The following is an 18,294-nucleotide window of genomic DNA, read 5'->3' on the forward strand; positions in this document are numbered from 1 at the left end:
TTACTGTGAGGAAAAATTGCAAATTTGTATATTAAACTACCCATTCCAGGTAGCTAATAAGCCTTAACGTAAGCAGTAAATCAGCGTATCTGGCATTTCATACTGCACGTTATTGTATGTTAGCTTTTTGATTGCATAGGTGTTGTAAAAAACACCTGTAATCCACTAGGGTGGTGAAAACTGGTGCCCTGGCGACAACTGGTTCCGTTACCCTATTTATGTTGTTGCATTCGTTTTTGTAGAAATTGGCTTGTTTCTCCTACGTACGACTTGTGACACTGGCCACAGTTAATTTCATAAACGACGTTTGTGTTTTAGTCTTTTATAATTTTGTCTTTGGTTTTTGTAAGTAGTACGTTTTTTATTACTTTGTCAGTTGGTCTGTGAGATACGTCAATTTTAAATTGTTCTAAATATCTATCTAACTTTTCGTCTAGACCGGCAACATAGGGAATTGTCACACATTGTTGAGCTGTTTCTTTGTTTGGTACTTCTAATGTATTGTACATCCTATGTAATCTTTGTTTTATTACCTTTTCTACGAAATACCTAAGATAATGATTTTTATGTAGCATTGTTTTTACTCTTTTTCTTGCTTTCGCGCCACCGTAAGAGCACCACAATAATAAAATTGGTGGACAAGACACAAACACGTATCACTCTTACAACATTTAAAGATAAAAACAATATTAAAAAAAATTATTTTTACCTACGAGTCGACCGGTTTCAGGCATTCTATGCCTATCATCAGGACGATGTCGATGTCCAACTGATTACGCATTGTTTATCTGGTTGTATCCACGTCGAAGAGCGGGAGAAATTGTTAACTTGATCTCACTTTTTTGCCAATCCAAAGAGAGGGGAAATTATTGGTGGATCATCTCCATTCATAAGAGGTTTCTCTGCATTGGCGATATACATTGATTCCCATGCGTTTAGCAGTGAAACCTTCTTAATGGTTTTGATTAATTTCGCACTCTCCCAATTTATTTTATGCCGTAATTCTTCACTGTGTGCTGCTACACTAGAGTCACATGATCGGCTGTGCTCCACGGCCTTCCTATGTTCCCTTAGTCTAATTTTAAATTTGCGACGTGTTTGTCCAATGTAGATAGCGGGGCAATCTTGGCATGGAATTTGATATATTCCAGATTGTTCCTCAAGCGGGATTTTGTCTTTGAGGTTGCACAACATTTCCCGTAGAGTGCAGCTGCTTTTGAAGGCTGTCGCAAATCCATGTTGGTGAAGAATGTTTTTGATCGAGTTTGAAATTTGGCATCTACCGTAAACCAACTTCAACAGACCGTTTCATAACATCCGACTCCAACCATTTTGGAGCCCAAAAGCAAGCAGCATTCCACTCGATGGCCCACCGCCTTTTCAATATACCGTTAGAAGAAGAAGAGTTTAATGCGGAAAGGGAGAAAATACACAAAATCGCCGGACAGAATGGATATGACAGCAACTTTGTGAACAAAATCCTGCGGAAACATGAACGGAAAAGACACCGACAGAATGCAACAACTCTTCAACCAGACAGCGATGAGAAAGTTAGGATCAGCCTACCGTTTTATCCAATTATAACAAACTCGATCAAAAACATTCTTCACCAACATGGATTTGCGACAGCCTTCAAAAGCAGCTGCACTCTACGGGAAATGTTGTGCAACCTCAAAGACAAAATCCCGCTTGAGGAACAATCTGGAATATATCAAATTCCATGCCAAGATTGCCCCGCTATCTACATTGGACAAACACGTCGCAAATTTAAAATTAGACTAAGGGAACATAGGAAGGCCGTGGAGCACAGCCGATCATGTGACTCTAGTGTAGCAGCACACAGTGAAGAATTACGGCATAAAATAAATTGGGAGAGTGCGAAATTAATCAAAACCATTAAGAAGGTTTCACTGCTAAATGCATGGGAATCAATGTATATCGCCAATGCAGAGAAACCTCTTATGAATGGAGATGATCCACCAATAATTTCCCCTCTCTTTGGATTGGCAAAAAAGTGAGATCAAGTTAACAATTTCTCCCGCTCTTCGACGTGGATACAACCAGATAAACAATGCGTAATCAGTTGGACATCGGCATCGTCCTGATGATAGGCATAGAATGCCTGAAACCGGTCGACTCGTAGGTAAAAATAATTTTTTTAATATTGTTTTTATCTTTAAATGTTGTAAGAGTGATACGTGTTTGTGTCTTGTCCACCAATTTTATTATTGTTTTTACTGTTTGTAATGTTTTCGGTCTAATTTCGGCATCTGTCAACTGTAAAGCCCTATCAACCAAAGCGACTACCGTATTTTTCTTATTACAAAAAGGACTAACAGAATTATTATCTAAATAGCTAGTATTTGGGTCTTTTGGAAACCATTCCGTTGCTATTTTGTTGTTCTGTATACGTAAGATGGTATCCAAAAATTTAAGTTGTCCATTTATTTCTAATTCCACAGTATATTGCATTCGTGGGTGAAAACTATTGAAAATATTAGGAATCTGCTGTACACGATCGACCTTGGCGCCCATTAAGCAGTCATCTACGTAGCGCATGTAGAAACTGGGTGTTATTCCTTGTTGTTGTAGTTTTTCCAACGCCGCCTGTTCGATACGCTTCCGCACAATGTTTGCAACTGCGGAGGAGAGAGAGCATTCCGCATTGCCCATTGGCATTCCGAATTTTTGCCGGTGTAACAATATACCTTGTTACATGTGTTTATGTGCGTTGAAATTTAGGCGCAAGGTCGAGTTAGCAAATGATAAGTTAGAAAATTTTCGAACGAAACGTTGTGTGGGTACGACTTGCACCGTTGCATATAAGACAAAGCGACACCTAGCGAGGAATAGTAAAACGTTAGATAAGACAGAATACACAGTGTTACTGGATGGTATAAATTGAGGCGTATTTCTGCCACGTTGTACCGACGTTATGACCTCATTCGGGAAACTTCTAGAAATTTCTCATAGAGTATTAATTAATAAGCAGATATTTATATAGGTACATAGAAAACGACCAATCAGAACACAGCACGAGAACACCTTTCGATCACTTGAGTTGGAAAACGTGACCGACTCTTTCACTTTGGTGGAGACCGTACTCGAGTTAAGTTCGCTTTTCGTTCGAGCAGTGATTTTTTTTTTAAAAAAAAAAGCTCTTAGTTAACGCGCGAGTAGTGTGCATCTGTGCTGAACAGATAGTAAGTTTAAAAAAGTGTGATTCGATGAAATATTGGACGATCAAAATGGACTTTGAATTAGTTTTTTCGATTCATTGCAGTGCGCGTTCGGAATTAAGTTCGACTTGAAAAAATAAGTCAGTTTGTAATTTAAATTTGTGCGATTCAGGTAAGACTCAAATGTATTAAGCTTAAAGTGAAAAATTAACGTGAGTTCGTTGAATAGGTACACCCACCAATTCAACGAGGGTGCTAGTCTAGGCTGAAAACTCGAGGGTGGATTGTGGTCGTGCTGTTTGGCAAGCCGTTGGTTCTCCACCGACAGTATTCCGGGGACGCATTTACCCCGAAGAATTATTAGCCGTCGTCAACATCGGCTACGGTGCCGCCATCCAGCGCTTACGACCTGCCACTGGACACACTGCTCGCCTAGAAACCACGTGGGAGCTCCCGACCGCCGTTGGATACCCGTAATTCCGGACTCGGTAAGCACTCACGTGAGAAGAACAAAGCAAAAAAAAAGTGTATACGCCCAAGAAAAAAGTGGGGCCCAAGAAAAGCTAGTTAGAATTTGCACAAATCTAAATTGTTGGGTTGAAAACGGTTCGAAAGTTGAAGTGGAATAAAATGAAAGTGCAGTCGAGAAAAGTAATAAAGGCATTTTGATCGGTTCGTTAATGTTCGCCCTGCTTGATAAATATTTCGCTCGGAGATAATTCATGATAGTGCGCCTCCACCCTCGTGAAAAAGGAAACGTGGTTCTGATTTGGTCGGTGTTAAGTATACAATTTTCGTAGCAATTTGCTAGGCTTTGTGGTTTAGGTACGATAAACCCGCCCGATGGTAAGAGTCTCTGGCCGGACATTGACGTGCTCTGGTGGCCTTCTCTATCTCAGGGAAGTGGCGCTTAAGTCACTAGAGTTGCGGTAACTGCCACAGAGTTCCAAATACGAACGATTTGATTGGTACGGACAAAAGGCGAAGTTACACCGGAAAAATTCACCGTTGTACTGAAAAAATGTTGAACCTAACACGATTTTCAGCATTTCCATAAAACTACCCTTTTCAATGCGAGTATGCGGCTCGATTTCATCCCATCGTTGGTCGACCGACTCTAGCGCGAAGTCCACAGGTACGTTTGTGAAGAAAGAAACTACATCCAAAGAGAACAGAACGGTATCCGGTGATAAGTTTTGTTCCCGTATATCTTTTATAAACTGAAAGCTGTTTATATTATGTGGCGTTTTTCCAACGATATTGTTCAGAATGTTAGAGAGGTATTTTGGTATTTTGTACGTTGCTGTCCCAATAGTTGAAACTATAATCCTTAATGGATCCTTAATGTCATAGGAAAAACACGGTACACGGGTACCAGCGAGCCACACGCCCTGGCGGGTGTTGTGGGTTCAAATCCGGTTATAATCTCTGATTATAGCTTGGTTCGACCCATGCACCTCTCAGCATTGGACAAAAGGTAGGAGTCACAATGACAACTTGTTAAGCGTAGCTACCTATTACCCCCCCCCCTTCCTTTCCACTCTTTCCCTTCCTTTCCCAAAAAAAATATCATTACTTTCCCTACCGTCCCTCCATCAATTGTAGAACCATTGTTTCAAAAACTATTAATATTAATGCCTGACCGCATTTCAAGGTCAAAGACTAAAAACACGAGTTTGGTCAACAATTCCCTATGTTACCGGTCTAGGCGAAAAGTTAGGTAGATATTTAGAACAATTTAAAATTGACGTAGCTTACAGACTAACTGACAATGTAAAAAACGTACTATTTTCAAAAACCAAAGACAAAATTATAAAAGACAAAAACACAAACGTCGTTTATGAAATTAACTGTGGCCAGTGTCATAAGTCGTACGTAGAAGAAACAAGCCAATTTTTACAAAAACGAATGGAACAACATAAATAGGGTAACGGAACCAGTTTTCGCCATGGCACCAGTTTTCGCCACCCTAGTGGATTACAGGTGTTTTATTGCTAGTTGGCCTACGACAAATGGCATAACATATTCATTGATCTAAACAAAATTATATACTTAACCAATAAAACACGATTCCAAAACCTTGATAAATGTACAACTTAAGTTATCATTACTTTCAGTTTGTGTTCTCAGATTGCACAGTGGTCCAGAAACGAAAGTTAAGTGGAAACTTACTTTTGCGGCTAAGCGATTTATAATAGCTCCCTATAATGTTCAGCAAAGTTGTTCAACTCTAAAAGACATATAATGCGAAATCAACGACTAAGTTCCAGTTTGGCTTGTAAACACATAATCCATAATAACTTTTAATAAGAAAGAGATAGAAGGATAATTTCTTCGACAAAGTTGTAGCTAAATATTATATAAGTAACTTTGCTAAAGACATAGTAAGCCTATTTTTAGGCGTTTCTAACTTACGGGGTGTTTTATAAAAAGACCTCTCAAAAATCACTTTTTCGCTGATTACTTCAAATGCAATGGTTTTATTGCATCATAATGTCTTACAAAGTTGGTTATCTTATCAAAAGACATATTTTTGTAGAACATTGTATGTTGAAAACTCATACGTATAACGAGTTCTAACGTTTTTCCTGTGTTTTTTAGTCTTTTTTGGAATAGAATATCTCAAAAAGGGGCAAACGACAAAAATCAAACTTGGCTGTTTCTGAAAGCTTGGAGTTTTATCTCAAGCATATGTGAAAATAAAAAACTGGTTTTTTCTCTAACTCGAGTAATTTCAGTTTAATTATTTCATCTTTGACCATTTTCTACTATGCAGTATTTTCCAATATCTTCTTGAAGACGATTAAAGTCAACATGTCAATAGTAAAAAAGAAATTTGTCGTACCTTGACACAATTTCTTCTGATTGTCACGTTAAATAGTCTTCGAACTCCAGATATGACATCAGTTTTCTATCAGCACCAGCTGTTTTTGATAAATATCTATCTTTCAATTTTCATTATTTTGCAAATATGCTCAATCTACCATCAATAATGTTTTAAAAATAATTTTCAATAAAAAAGCAAAAAGATATTGGTTATTTCATACATAATATTGTTAACTGTTATTTTAGTTTTATGTCATTTTTTAATCGCAGGGAAGTATATCAAAACAGGCAAAGAGATAAAAGAGAAAAAAACCTATAGATCCTTTTCGAACTTCAACCACCTTATATCAGTATCTCGTTGATTTGGAAAACAAAAAGGGTAGTCATTTATTTGAGAGATTCAATAAATGTTTTGTTTTTGCAATATTTTATTATTGTTAGCAATATAATAATTTATTATATTAATAATTGGTTTGTGCTTGGTGGAAGCTCCAGAGTACGTGTACAATACGAACGATTCTGTACTGCAATGACTGGATCAGACGACAGCAGGAGGCGTTTGAACACATCCTCCAAATTGGCAATTCGGTTAAATTTTCTGGCGTGAAATTCCCTGAACTTACAAATACATTTATTTCGCGTTTCCTGTACCTCTTCGCTTAAAAACCCTATGGGTTGTGCCGTGGCCTTAATAATATCAGCGCCGTGTACTAGAATTTTATTAACGGTTGGCGATATAGCTAATAAGGAATTGAATGGGAAATAATCTCCTAAACTACCGAATTACTTTCACGAACATTTTAGATACTAATTTAAAATAACAGTAACGGTACCCTCAAACATTTTGACAACAAACTCCAGGACTTTAATAGGATTTGCTTGAAAGCGTTCCTCCTTTTTTACTACGATCATAGTCATGTTCCTATTCCTGAATACGTATAAGACATCAATTTTGAAGACTTCTCAGCTTTCTGACACTAAAGTAATTTAAAAGATTACTTTAGACTAGAATCAGAAATATCAATATAAAATTTAATTTCATGTGCATATATCCAAGTGAAGATTTCCATGACTATTTGTAAAACAATGAAAATTGTAAGAAAGATATTTATCAAAAACAGCTGGTACTGAGCTCAATTTGCAGAGAGGACGATACGACAGTGATTATTTGAAATCCAGGATAACTGCTAACCAGAGTACAGTAGTTCGGTGGAGACCAAGGCCCTTCACTCTAAACCACCGTCGAACTAACTACGCGCGCAATGAACCAGCCTGCCGCTGTATGCAGCTAGTGCACAATTTTAGAAACATACTAAACTTAAACATGTCGACTGATACTATTAAGAAAAACCTTTCTGACTATTTCTGAGAGGTCAATTACATGTACACTAATACCACTGCATTTTATATTATTTTATTATATTTGGCATTATAATTTATATTTATATGTATGGATTGGACGACGGGCGAAGTCCATTTATCTTGACAATAAACAATTGTAAAAACTACCGTGATAAAAACTTATTTGATGAATATTTCAGCAGTGGTTCGAAAACTAGCACAAGGTCGAAAATCTAGATCTCTCAACTTATCCGAAGTTCGAAGACTATTTAACGTGACAATCAGAAAAAATTGTCGCAAGGTACGACGAATTTCTTTTTTACTATTGACATGTTGACTTTAATCGTCTTCAAGAAGATATTGGAAAATACTGCATAGTAGAAAATGGTCAAAGATGAAATAATTAAACTGAAATTACTCGAGTTAGAGAAAAAACCAGTTTTTTATTTTCACATATGCTTGAGATAAAACTCCAAGCTTTCAGAAACAGCCAAGTTTGATTTTGGTCGTTTGCCCCTTTTTGAGATATTCTATTCCAAAAAAGACTAAAAAAAACACAGGAAAAACGTTAGAACTCGTTATACGTATGAGTTTTCAACATACAATGTTCTACAAAAATATGTCTTTTGATAAGATAACCAACTTTATAAGACATTATGATGCAATAAAACCATTGCATTTGAAGTAATCAGCGAAAAAGTGATTTTTGAGAGGTCTTTTTATAAAACACCCCGTAAGTTAGAAACGCCTAAAAATAGGCTTACTATGTCTTTAGCAAAGTTACTTATATAATCTTTAGCTACAACTTTGTCGAAGAAATTATCCTTCTATCTCTTTCCTATAAAAGGTTATTATGGATTATGTGTTTACAAGCCAAACTGGAACTTAGTCGTTGATTTCGCATTAATTGTATTTTAGAGTTGTACAACTTTGCTGAACATTGTGGGGAGCTATTTTGAACCACAAAAAACTTTCCACTTGGTTTTCGCTGCTGGACCACTGTGGATTGGGATGATTTTTCTCTGCTGTACAGCTATGGATGAAAAAAAAATTGTTGGAAAAACAATATATTTTGTGGTTACAGTAGAAAACTTAAAGATTTTTCCAATCGTTTATTTATTAATTTCAGCGATTGTGTGTAAATAACACTTAAATTATTGCTTATTTACTGGATTTTTAGAAAATTCTAGCTGGCGAAAACTGGTTCCCATTTTATTCAGGTGATCCAGTTTTCGCCATTGGCGAATTTCAATAGAGCGTTCTGAGCGCTGCGCAGGCACCAGTTTTCGCCATATTTATTTGATTGGGAAAACTCCATCCTAACGACGCTGATTTAGTTCGTAGGATGTTCCAAATTTAACATCCCAGATAGCCAGTTTCAGAAAACCGAATAGTGTTTAACAGATTATCTAGACTATCTGGACGATAAGAAAAAGTATTTTAATATGAATATTAAAAAATAAAAAATAATAATATAAGCATTCATTTGAAAGTTCTTCGAGTAGACCTGGAGGTACCACAATGATCTAACAAGCCAGTCGTTATTTGTTTGAATCTCGAATGGGCGAGACTGTAAGGGACAATATCATAACAGTAACACCGAAATTGTCCGGCACTCTAACAATTTGCTTTGCTTAATTTATTTGAAAAAAATGTGTCAAGTTTTCTCTTTATTATTGATATGACAACTCTGATTTTACGAGCACATGTAAGATAACTAGAATTAAATGGATCAGAAAACATTCTTCATTTACGTTTGTAAAAGCAGCGCGAGATTTCATCAGTAGAATCTGTTCTATACTGCCCATGGATGCATAATTAACGTAACGACCAACACCATCATTGTTTAGAAAATTTTTTAGAAGCATTTTTATCGGAAAGGCCACATAATCCTAACTGTATACTTTTTCAATCAAATAATCTGTCAATTTAGTAAAGTTTATATATTAGTCAAAAGAGGGCCGATGGGGTTTCGTGATTCATTTCTCGTTTATTGTATTCAAAAAATGCATACGCCAGTTTATGCGAATAAACAGACTGTTTATTCTCATAGTTTGGAGTTACGTCAACTATGCAGAGTAGCTCTATTTTCCCAAATTTCTCGAATATTTTCGAACAAACAAATGTTGTTTGAGCATTGGGCATGTATATTACATAGTTAGGAATGCGTAGGGCCGAAATACATTTTGGTCATTTTGACTTTTGTGTCAATTATGAATCCATGGGCAGTATGGATTCTTGCTTGTAATTACTGCATCAAGCAAATTCGAGGGCCCCCCCTCAAACTCCCCAGAAGAAATTTGTTCTACACTTTCAAGCTTGAAACTTCACAGCCAGCTGTTTAGAGCACAGGAAAATGTACGGGGCTGGCGTTGTCATCAACAGCTTAGAGCCGGAGTGGTTCAACTCAATCTTGGGTAACTTGTCGCCCATTTCCCAGGCGGTGTCCCTCCGTGCCGGTGCCGGTGGGGTTGTTGTATAGAACCGTTTTCTTACGACGTGTCCGGTTCACTGTAGTTTACCGACTTTCGCCAAATGTACGTTGGTAATTTCTCCAAGCAGTGTCTGTTGCCCTTGATTCATGCTCCTCCAATACTCTTCTTTTTCAACTTGTACTCCGCCAAATGTCATCCACAAAGCTGCGTAAGTCTTCCGTGAGCATAGTTTACCGGTCTAATAGCGGGTTTGAACATTGCCACGTACGTACGGCGGTTTAAAGCCCAAACAGAATGCAGCGTTACCCCATCCGTCAGCGTCAAGTGTGACAGTAAACCCATGGGAAAATTGTCAGAATAACGCTAACGGACTCGTTGACGCTGTGTAATTCGGTTTGGCCCTTTATGCTTCTAAACTGCAGCGTTTTGCGAAGGGCAAAGTAGGCGCGATATACTGCTTGAATACGCCGCTGGACTTAAAACTAGAGATACATTCTAATGTAAAACAACTCATTAATGCTATTTTTGTCGAGTTATGTATAAATTGAGCAAGCAAGTTCATAAATTAGATAAAATTAGATAAAAATTTAAATGCCCAGCCGGTTGCATTCGTCGAGGTATATTTTCTGGTTCTTCCTGAATATTTAAAGGATATCGGAAATTATTAAAAAAAACAGATTCCTTCGGCTTCTGCACGTTTATATTTCTTGAACTGGAATTCGATTGATGAAAAGTAGCCATTTCCGTGAATTAGTTCCTAAAACATTACCAATACTGTTAATGGCCATTCTGAAATGACTAAAACTATAGCTTCATGGATGTGGATCTTTAAGGTTTTGCGAGACATCAAAATCATAGAATTTGACACACATATTGATATAATTTCGAATATATCTTAAAATAAGCACTTCTGCCGGGGTACTCCGAATATGCGACAAGGTTGCCATAGAAAGCCGTGAACCTGGAAAAGCTTTCAGTGTCAGTAAATTATAAAATCTTGAAGTTTGACACCCATGCTGATACGATTTCGGTCATGTGCCAAATTAGAGTCAGACGCTACTGATACTGATTTCAAGTAAAATGCCATATCTCGGTTATTTTTCAACGGATTTCCATTTTCTTTTCTTCATTGAACTGAAAACTGATTCTAGTTTTTGAAAAATACATAAATATATAGGAATTTCCAGACTAGAACATGCCGCAAACGATGCTTCTAGGGATGGCGAAAACTGGAGCCCGGGGGTGGCGAAAACTAGATCTTGGGGGGTCGAAAACTGGTGCTTGAACATGCATCACAAATTTTACATTTACAATTATATTTTCAAACATTTAGTCTTAAATTTTTTCCTGAAAACATAGGAAAAATGTTTCTGCTTATTGTGTGCTTCAAACTGCTCATCGATATGCAACTATAGGCAGTAAATCTGGGTTTTCCAATTTTATGCTGATAAAAGTGGCGAAAACTGGTGTCGTTAGCCTATAGCATCAAAGCAAAAGCAGTTGGCGGTACAGGTTTAACGCAACACACCATTGAAACAGGTCATGTTTTTAAATTTGACGAAGCCAAAATCGTAGAAAAAATATCCAAGCATAACACTAGACTAATAGCAGAAACATGTTTTACATTAAAATTAAAGGTGAGGATAATAATAGACAAGTAGATTCCGAAACGCTCAAAGCTGCACATGACCCTGTAATTAAAGAACTTGCGAGAGAGCGAAATAGAAAGTAAGATAAAGCAACGAGAAAAATAAACCAAGTAGAACCTAATGGACGAAGTGTAAGTTAAGTTAGTGTAAGTTAAGAATTTGTAATATGTTTTATGTAGTAATGTGCTTAATATAATGTTTTAGTGCCCGCAGATGAGCGAAGACCAGCAGTAGCTCGAAACGGACTAAATGGTATTTAAAATTTCTTATAGTAATTTCGCCGAAAAACGTCGATAAAATCGAAAAAACATTATGGTGGCGGCGATTATCTCAAATCAATAATTCTCGGGTACTTTTTCATTTCGACGTATCTGCAAATGAGAGACTCTTCGTGTCTTCTCTCTTCCGCTGTTTACGGCGATACTAATGCATTTTGACACATCAGCTTTGCATGAATCGGTTGCCGGAGTCACTAGTTAGCCAAATGTTTTGAAAATTTTCTTTTCAATGCATTAGTATCGCCGTAAAAAGCGGAAGAGAGGAGACACGAAGAGAATCTCTCATTTGCAGATACGTCTAAATGAAAAAGTACCCAAGAATTAAGGTTTTTGTTAAAATCGGCTTAGTGCAATTAACGAAATTTGACTGTAGTAGATGTTTGGTTGCGCACATGTTTCGTTGCACTAACGGTCTCCTAAAAACAGCAACACGGTATCAAAGTAGCATCATATGAATGAGATTTCACAGAGCTTTCAGCTTTCGCCACGTCGACAAGCTTGCAGTGAAGTAAACAAACGTAAAAGTTTCTTGATCAACTTGATCAAAATTTGAAAACATATGCGTTTGTTCCTGCAAAACTTGAATAAATCGGAATGCATATGCATTGCTAAAGAATTCAAACCAAATATCATGCAGTTCATAGTCGGCAGTTAATAACTAATGAATGCGTTTTTGTGATTCGGCATCACTGTGCAATGCCCAGATACGAATTAGAAAATCTCAGTTTTAAATTTCAATACTCTCTTTATTAAATATCATCATTATTACATTCCAGCTTCCTTATTCTTCTCTGCTGTGAGAATGCAACCTATAAGTTTAGGTCCACAATGGTTCCAATCCATGCAAGCTTTGGCGTTGTAACATTTATGCTTGCCATTGCCACGGCAGTGACTGGTTTAACACAAAAAGCTATTTTCGAACTAGGGTAAGTATTCATTTTCTTTCTTACACACTTTCGGTAGCATACTGCAGTAATTGATCGTTTAAAAAAACGCTGAACGCCGTTTTTCTTTCGACTAGGATTATTTATCTATTTTGGACAGGTATTTTTTTTTGTCGGAAGGATAGATCACTGCGACCATTATTTTGATCTATTATGGGATTTGACAAGCGTTACTCATACTTTGTTTTGGATACTTTCATTTGATTTTGCAGTACACTAAAAAATTTTGAAAAAAGTGTCAAAACGTCTACAGTCTCTCCCCTATAAATTGGATACCACGCAAGACTTTATACGTCAATAGAATTTTTTCATCAAAAGCAGCTTTTCAGAGGGCGAATTTGAAAATGAGAATTTTTCCTTCCAATCCTATATGGAAAATAACTCATTTCAAAATAACGTTGAAGAAAAAGTTGTATAAAGCTATGCGTATTATCAGAAAAAAATTATATAATTATAAAAAGCCTTGCAAACTTAGCCATTTTTTTTAAAGACAGCTTAAATTATATCCTAAAATCTGAAGAAGAGCTAATTACAGACACTATTTCTGTTTTGTTTGAAAATCTTTGAAATTAGAAATTATTCCAAAATTTCCATTTTATACTATTTTTAGTAAGGCCATCGCAAATTATTTTTAAAGGGTTTGTCTCCCCCCCTCTCCCACATCAAAATTGGCTTTAAAAATTGGTGAGCAAAATATTTGTTGAACTTGAGTAAAAATTTTTTTTTTATATAAAATCAATTGTCTGGTGATTTTATAGCCTAAACAAGTTGCGAAGTGATTGTACGGAGAGTTAAGTCTTTTAGCGCGAAACAGATGTGGAAGTTCAAAGAATGTAATTTCTAAAAATCGACAAAAACAATTTTCTTTCGATTTTGTCTCTTATTTTGATAGGTTTTTGCATGGAAAATAATTACGTAGGGTGTGTGCGTCAATATTAGTCCTATTAGCTATATTGGTCCTATATATTCATTACAATCATCTATAACTACAATAGTTATACATTATGATTTCGAATTTGGCAACAAATGCGTGTTTCCAAAATCGTAACCGTGCAAAAATCGAAACCCTTTTATTTTTTTGATAAGGAAAAATTTAATAAAAATGAGTCAAAAATGGACTAAATATCATTTATTACGATTAATCTACAATTTCAACCATTTTCTACTAACAGCTACAAAATGAGAGAAAGGCCAAAGTAGCTCAGTAGTTGGTTTAATGTAAAGAAACTGACTAAAGAAATGACTCAGGAGCTCAGTCACTCGCAGCCACCTGTCATCTTTAAATTTAATTTGTTCATTGATGATTGTTGTGCGTGACTCTGTTCAAAGTTGCTCGAAAAAGTTTTAACAATATTTTTTCGAGCACAACATTTAGGCGATTTTATGAACTGTACGCTACAAGTTTGATTGCCTGATGTTTTCGTTAAGCAGCACGCATCCATTTCGTGATGATACGATATTTGTTGTCGTTTACTTGCAGTCAATATTTTCTGCCGCGTTCATCGATTGATACTCCGCAAGTTTTCGAGCAAAAGATTCAGAAATCTATATCGATATTCATACCCACTTGATTTCGACTAAAGAATCTGACTAAAGAAATGACATTGGAGCTCATTTTCGGTTCATCGAAACCAAGTGCGCATGAATCTCGATGAAAACTACTGAATCTTTTGCTTGAAAACTTGCGGAGTATCAGTCGATGAACGTGGTACGTGGCAGATAATATTGACTGCAAGCACACGGCAACAAATATCATCGTATCATCACGAAATCGATCTGTGCTGCCTAACGAAAACACCAGCCAATCAGTTTTGTAGCTTACAGTTTATGAACTAAATGTTGACCTCGAAAAAATATTTTTAAAACTTTTTCGAGCAACATTGAACAGAGTCACGCACAACAATCATCGTTGAGCAAATTAGATTTAATGATGACAGGTGGCCGCGAGTGACTGGGCTCCAATGTCATTTTTTTGGCTTTAGAATCCAAAGTTTGAGTTTGTATACTTTAAGGGCATTTTGAGTAGTTTCAACCTAGCTTTAATTAAATCCGTCCTATTTACAGGTAGAATCGTTTAAGAGTGTACCCCTATCTTAGGGTAAAACCAGAGTGCAAGCAACCTGCAACGCGACGCGACTTGTTGTAGTTATACGCACAGCTCTTTTTCGCCCAAAGCAGGACTGTGCATTTATCGACATGAGAGCGAAGTCGCGTCGCGTCGCAGTCGCGTTTACTCTGTTCTGTACGCGCCATTAGAGTAAAAGAAACCGCGACGCGATGCGACTTCGCTCACATGTCGCTAAATCACAGCCCTACTACGGGCGAAAAAGGGCTGCCCGTAACTACAGCAAGAAAAGTCGCGTCGCGTCGCAGGTCGCTTACACTCTGGCGATACCCTTAGAGGATCTGGAATGAGAGAATGACCCAAAGTAAATTGATATATACCAGGTATGTGACCATCGAGGGTTGCATTAGTGTGTGTAGAAAGAAGAAGAAATAGTTCTGAAATATGGTGGAACTTGCATGAAAATTAAAACTAAATTAATTGTAATTAATGAATGCAGCTATATTATTCCAGACAAATATTTGAACATTTACAATGAAATGTAAGGAATATATTTTAAAGTCATTTGCACTTGTAGCCTTCTTTATTATGCGTAAAAAATTTGAGAACATGGGTGACTAACTATTTCGATGTGCAATTGAAAAATGAATTAATGTTAATGTAATACTTCACGATCAATACGGTATACGGTTGCTTGAATTAAAACACGTTCCATCCAACATTTTGCTTGCATGATGTTCTTGAATATCTGCCTTTGATGTCTTCTTTTAAAAAATAGTTTTATTCGAATAGATGCTTGTGCTACTGCTTGAAAATCCTTAAGTTGAAGTCACTGTTCCAAGATGATATTGCTGATTGCAAGGAAAATTGTACCATCCAAAGTGCGATATCGCTCATAAAAGTGCTATTTTGCATTAAATCGTTTCGGTATCTTCGGCGCACTTTTTCGTTATATTCCATGCAATAAGTGCGCCGAAGAGACCGAAACGATTTAATGCAAAATAGCACTTTTATGGGCGTTTCGCACTTTGGATGATACAATTTTCCTTGCAATTGACAATACCTTTTTATCATAAATTTACCCGTCTCAACACTACGTAGAAAACCATAAAAAGTAATCTTAGATTGCTACAAAACGGTCTTAGAAGATAATTAACACTTTAAAAGCTTACCAGAAATCAGACGAAAAATATCGCGGGCGGATAACAATGTTGCTCATGCTGCTTATTGAACAATCATGTCCGAGCATTTAAAAAAAAATCTTTTTTGTTTTACTACTTGTAGGAAAGCGATATAACGACATTTCTTTGAGACATCTTGATACCGCTCTGACGAAAAAATTTCCGCTTGCAATTTGGAATGTTGCACTTCATTGTATTCATGAAAATACATACTAGAAATAATGTTCTAAGCATAAACATAAAAGCTGTAAGAAAAAAAAGACAAATCTTGCGTATCCAACGATTTTTTTTAAAAAATTAACTAATTTTCCATACAAAATGCTCGAAATCTCAGAACTAGTGTAGATGTGTTAGTGCAAAGTGTATATGACAGCTCGCATTGTCATATACCTGGTATATATCAATTTACTTTGAGAATGACCAACGGAACTCAGTAACTCGCGAGAACCTGTTATTAAAGAATCTGACTAAAGAAATGACATCGGAGCTCATTTTCGGTTCGTCGAAACCAAGTGCGCATGAATCTCGATGAAATCTTCTGAATCTTTTGCTAGAAAACTTGCGGAGTATCAGTCGATGAATGCGGCAGAAAATAATGACTGCAAGCAAACGGCAACAAATATCATCGAATCATCATGAAATTGATCCGTGCTGCTTAACGAAAACACCAGGCAATCAAGTTTGTAGCGTACAGTTAATAAAATCGCCAAAATGTTGAACTCGAAAAAAATATTGTTAGAGAACTTTTTCGAGCAACATTGAACAGAGTCACGCACAACAATCATCGTTGAGCAAATTAGATTTAATGATGACACGTGGCCGCGTGTGACTGAGCTCCAATATCATTTCTTTAGTCAGATTCTTTACCTGTTATCATTAAACCAGATCTGCTCCTCAATGATGGTTGTGCTTGACTTTGTGAAAATTTTCTAAAAATATTTTTTCGAGTTCAACATTTAGGCAATTTTTTAACCGTATGCAACAAATATGAGTGTCGGCTGCTTTCATAATGCAGCAGGCAGCACGGACCGATTTCGTGATGATACGATAAGGCTTGTCACCGCTTGATGGTACAGCAAAGTTTCGTTAATTGGTGGTTCGTTAATTGGGCGGTTCGTTAATTGGGCGTTCGCTAATTGGGCTATGTGACAACTTGAATGTCAAAATTGTATGGAATTTTCGAGTTTAGAATTTTCTAACAACTGTCAGTCGGCCCAATTAGCGAATCAGCTGGAGTGCAGTCGTGGCCCAATTAACGAATTCAGGCTGTATTTGATTTTTGTCGCCCATTTTCGTTCAATTCGAATATCCACCTACAGAGACTGTAGATTACAGACGCGCCGAGACACTCAAAAACCGGTAAATTTTGAACGAAAGCGGAGAGTTACCTTTATTTATGATGGTACTCTCCGTTTTCTTTCACAATTTCGCGAATTTTGAGTGTCTCGGCGCGTCTGTAATCTACAGTAAAGAATCTGACTAAAGAAATGACATCGGAGCTCATTTTCGGTTCGTTGAAACCAAGTGCGCATGAATCTCGATGAAACCTTCTGAATCTTTTACTCGAAAACTTGCGAAGTATCAGTCGATCAACGCGAGAGAAAATATTGACTGCTAGCAAACGGCAACATATATCATCGTGTCATCACGAAATCGATCCGTGCTGCCTAACGAAAACACCTAGGCAATCAAGTTTGTAGCGTACAGTTTATAAAATCGCCCAAATGTTGAACTCGAAAAAAATATTGTTAGAACTTTTTTAAGCAACATTGAACAGAGTCACGCACAACAATCATCGTTGAGCAAATCAGGTTTAATGATGACAAAAGGCCGCGAGTGACTGAGCTCCGATGTCATTTCTTTAGTCAGATTCTTTAATCTACAGTCTCTGTAGGTGGATACTCGAATTGAACGAAAATGGGCGACAAAAAATAAATATCATCAAGCGGTGACAAGGCTTATCGTATCATCACGAAATCGGTCCGTGCTGCCTGCTGCATTATGAAAGCAACCGACACTCATATTTGTTGCATACCGTTAAAAAATTGCCTAAATGTTGAACTCGAAAAAATATTTTTAGAAAATTTCCACAAAGTCAAGCACAACCATCATTGAGGAGCAGATCTGGTTTAATGATAACAGGTAAAGAATCTGACTAAAGAAATGACATTGGAGCTCAGTCACTCGCGGCCACGTGTCATCATTAAATCTAATTTGCTCAACGATGATTGTTGTGCGTGACTCTGTTCAATGTTGCCTCTGTAATCTACAGTCTCTGTAGTATCCACCTTTTCGCGCGCTTAATGGCGGCTAGTGGGTACACTTTTCGACTATGTTTATTTGCTTTTGGGAACTCCGCTCACGTATGCTTGAAAGTTCCACAACATCAATTAAGA

At 36.9% G+C, this 18,294-nt stretch overlaps 1 protein-coding gene across 2 annotated transcripts in view; it reads left to right on the forward strand.

Moving 5' to 3' along the window:
• The window catches only part of LOC128738718 (plasma membrane ascorbate-dependent reductase CYBRD1), a 140,402-nt gene that overhangs the window by 120,921 nt on the left and 1,187 nt on the right, over window positions 1-18,294 (forward strand). For both annotated transcript variants that reach the window (XM_053834044.1, XM_053834045.1), the window contains exon 4: window positions 12,485-12,634. In XM_053834044.1, the coding sequence (XP_053690019.1) occupies window positions 12,485-12,634 (150 nt within the window). The remainder of the gene's footprint in view (window positions 1-12,484; window positions 12,635-18,294) is intronic.

This window comes from Sabethes cyaneus, chromosome 2, assembly GCF_943734655.1.
Source record: "Sabethes cyaneus chromosome 2, idSabCyanKW18_F2, whole genome shotgun sequence".
Taxonomy (NCBI): domain Eukaryota; kingdom Metazoa; phylum Arthropoda; class Insecta; order Diptera; family Culicidae; genus Sabethes; species Sabethes cyaneus.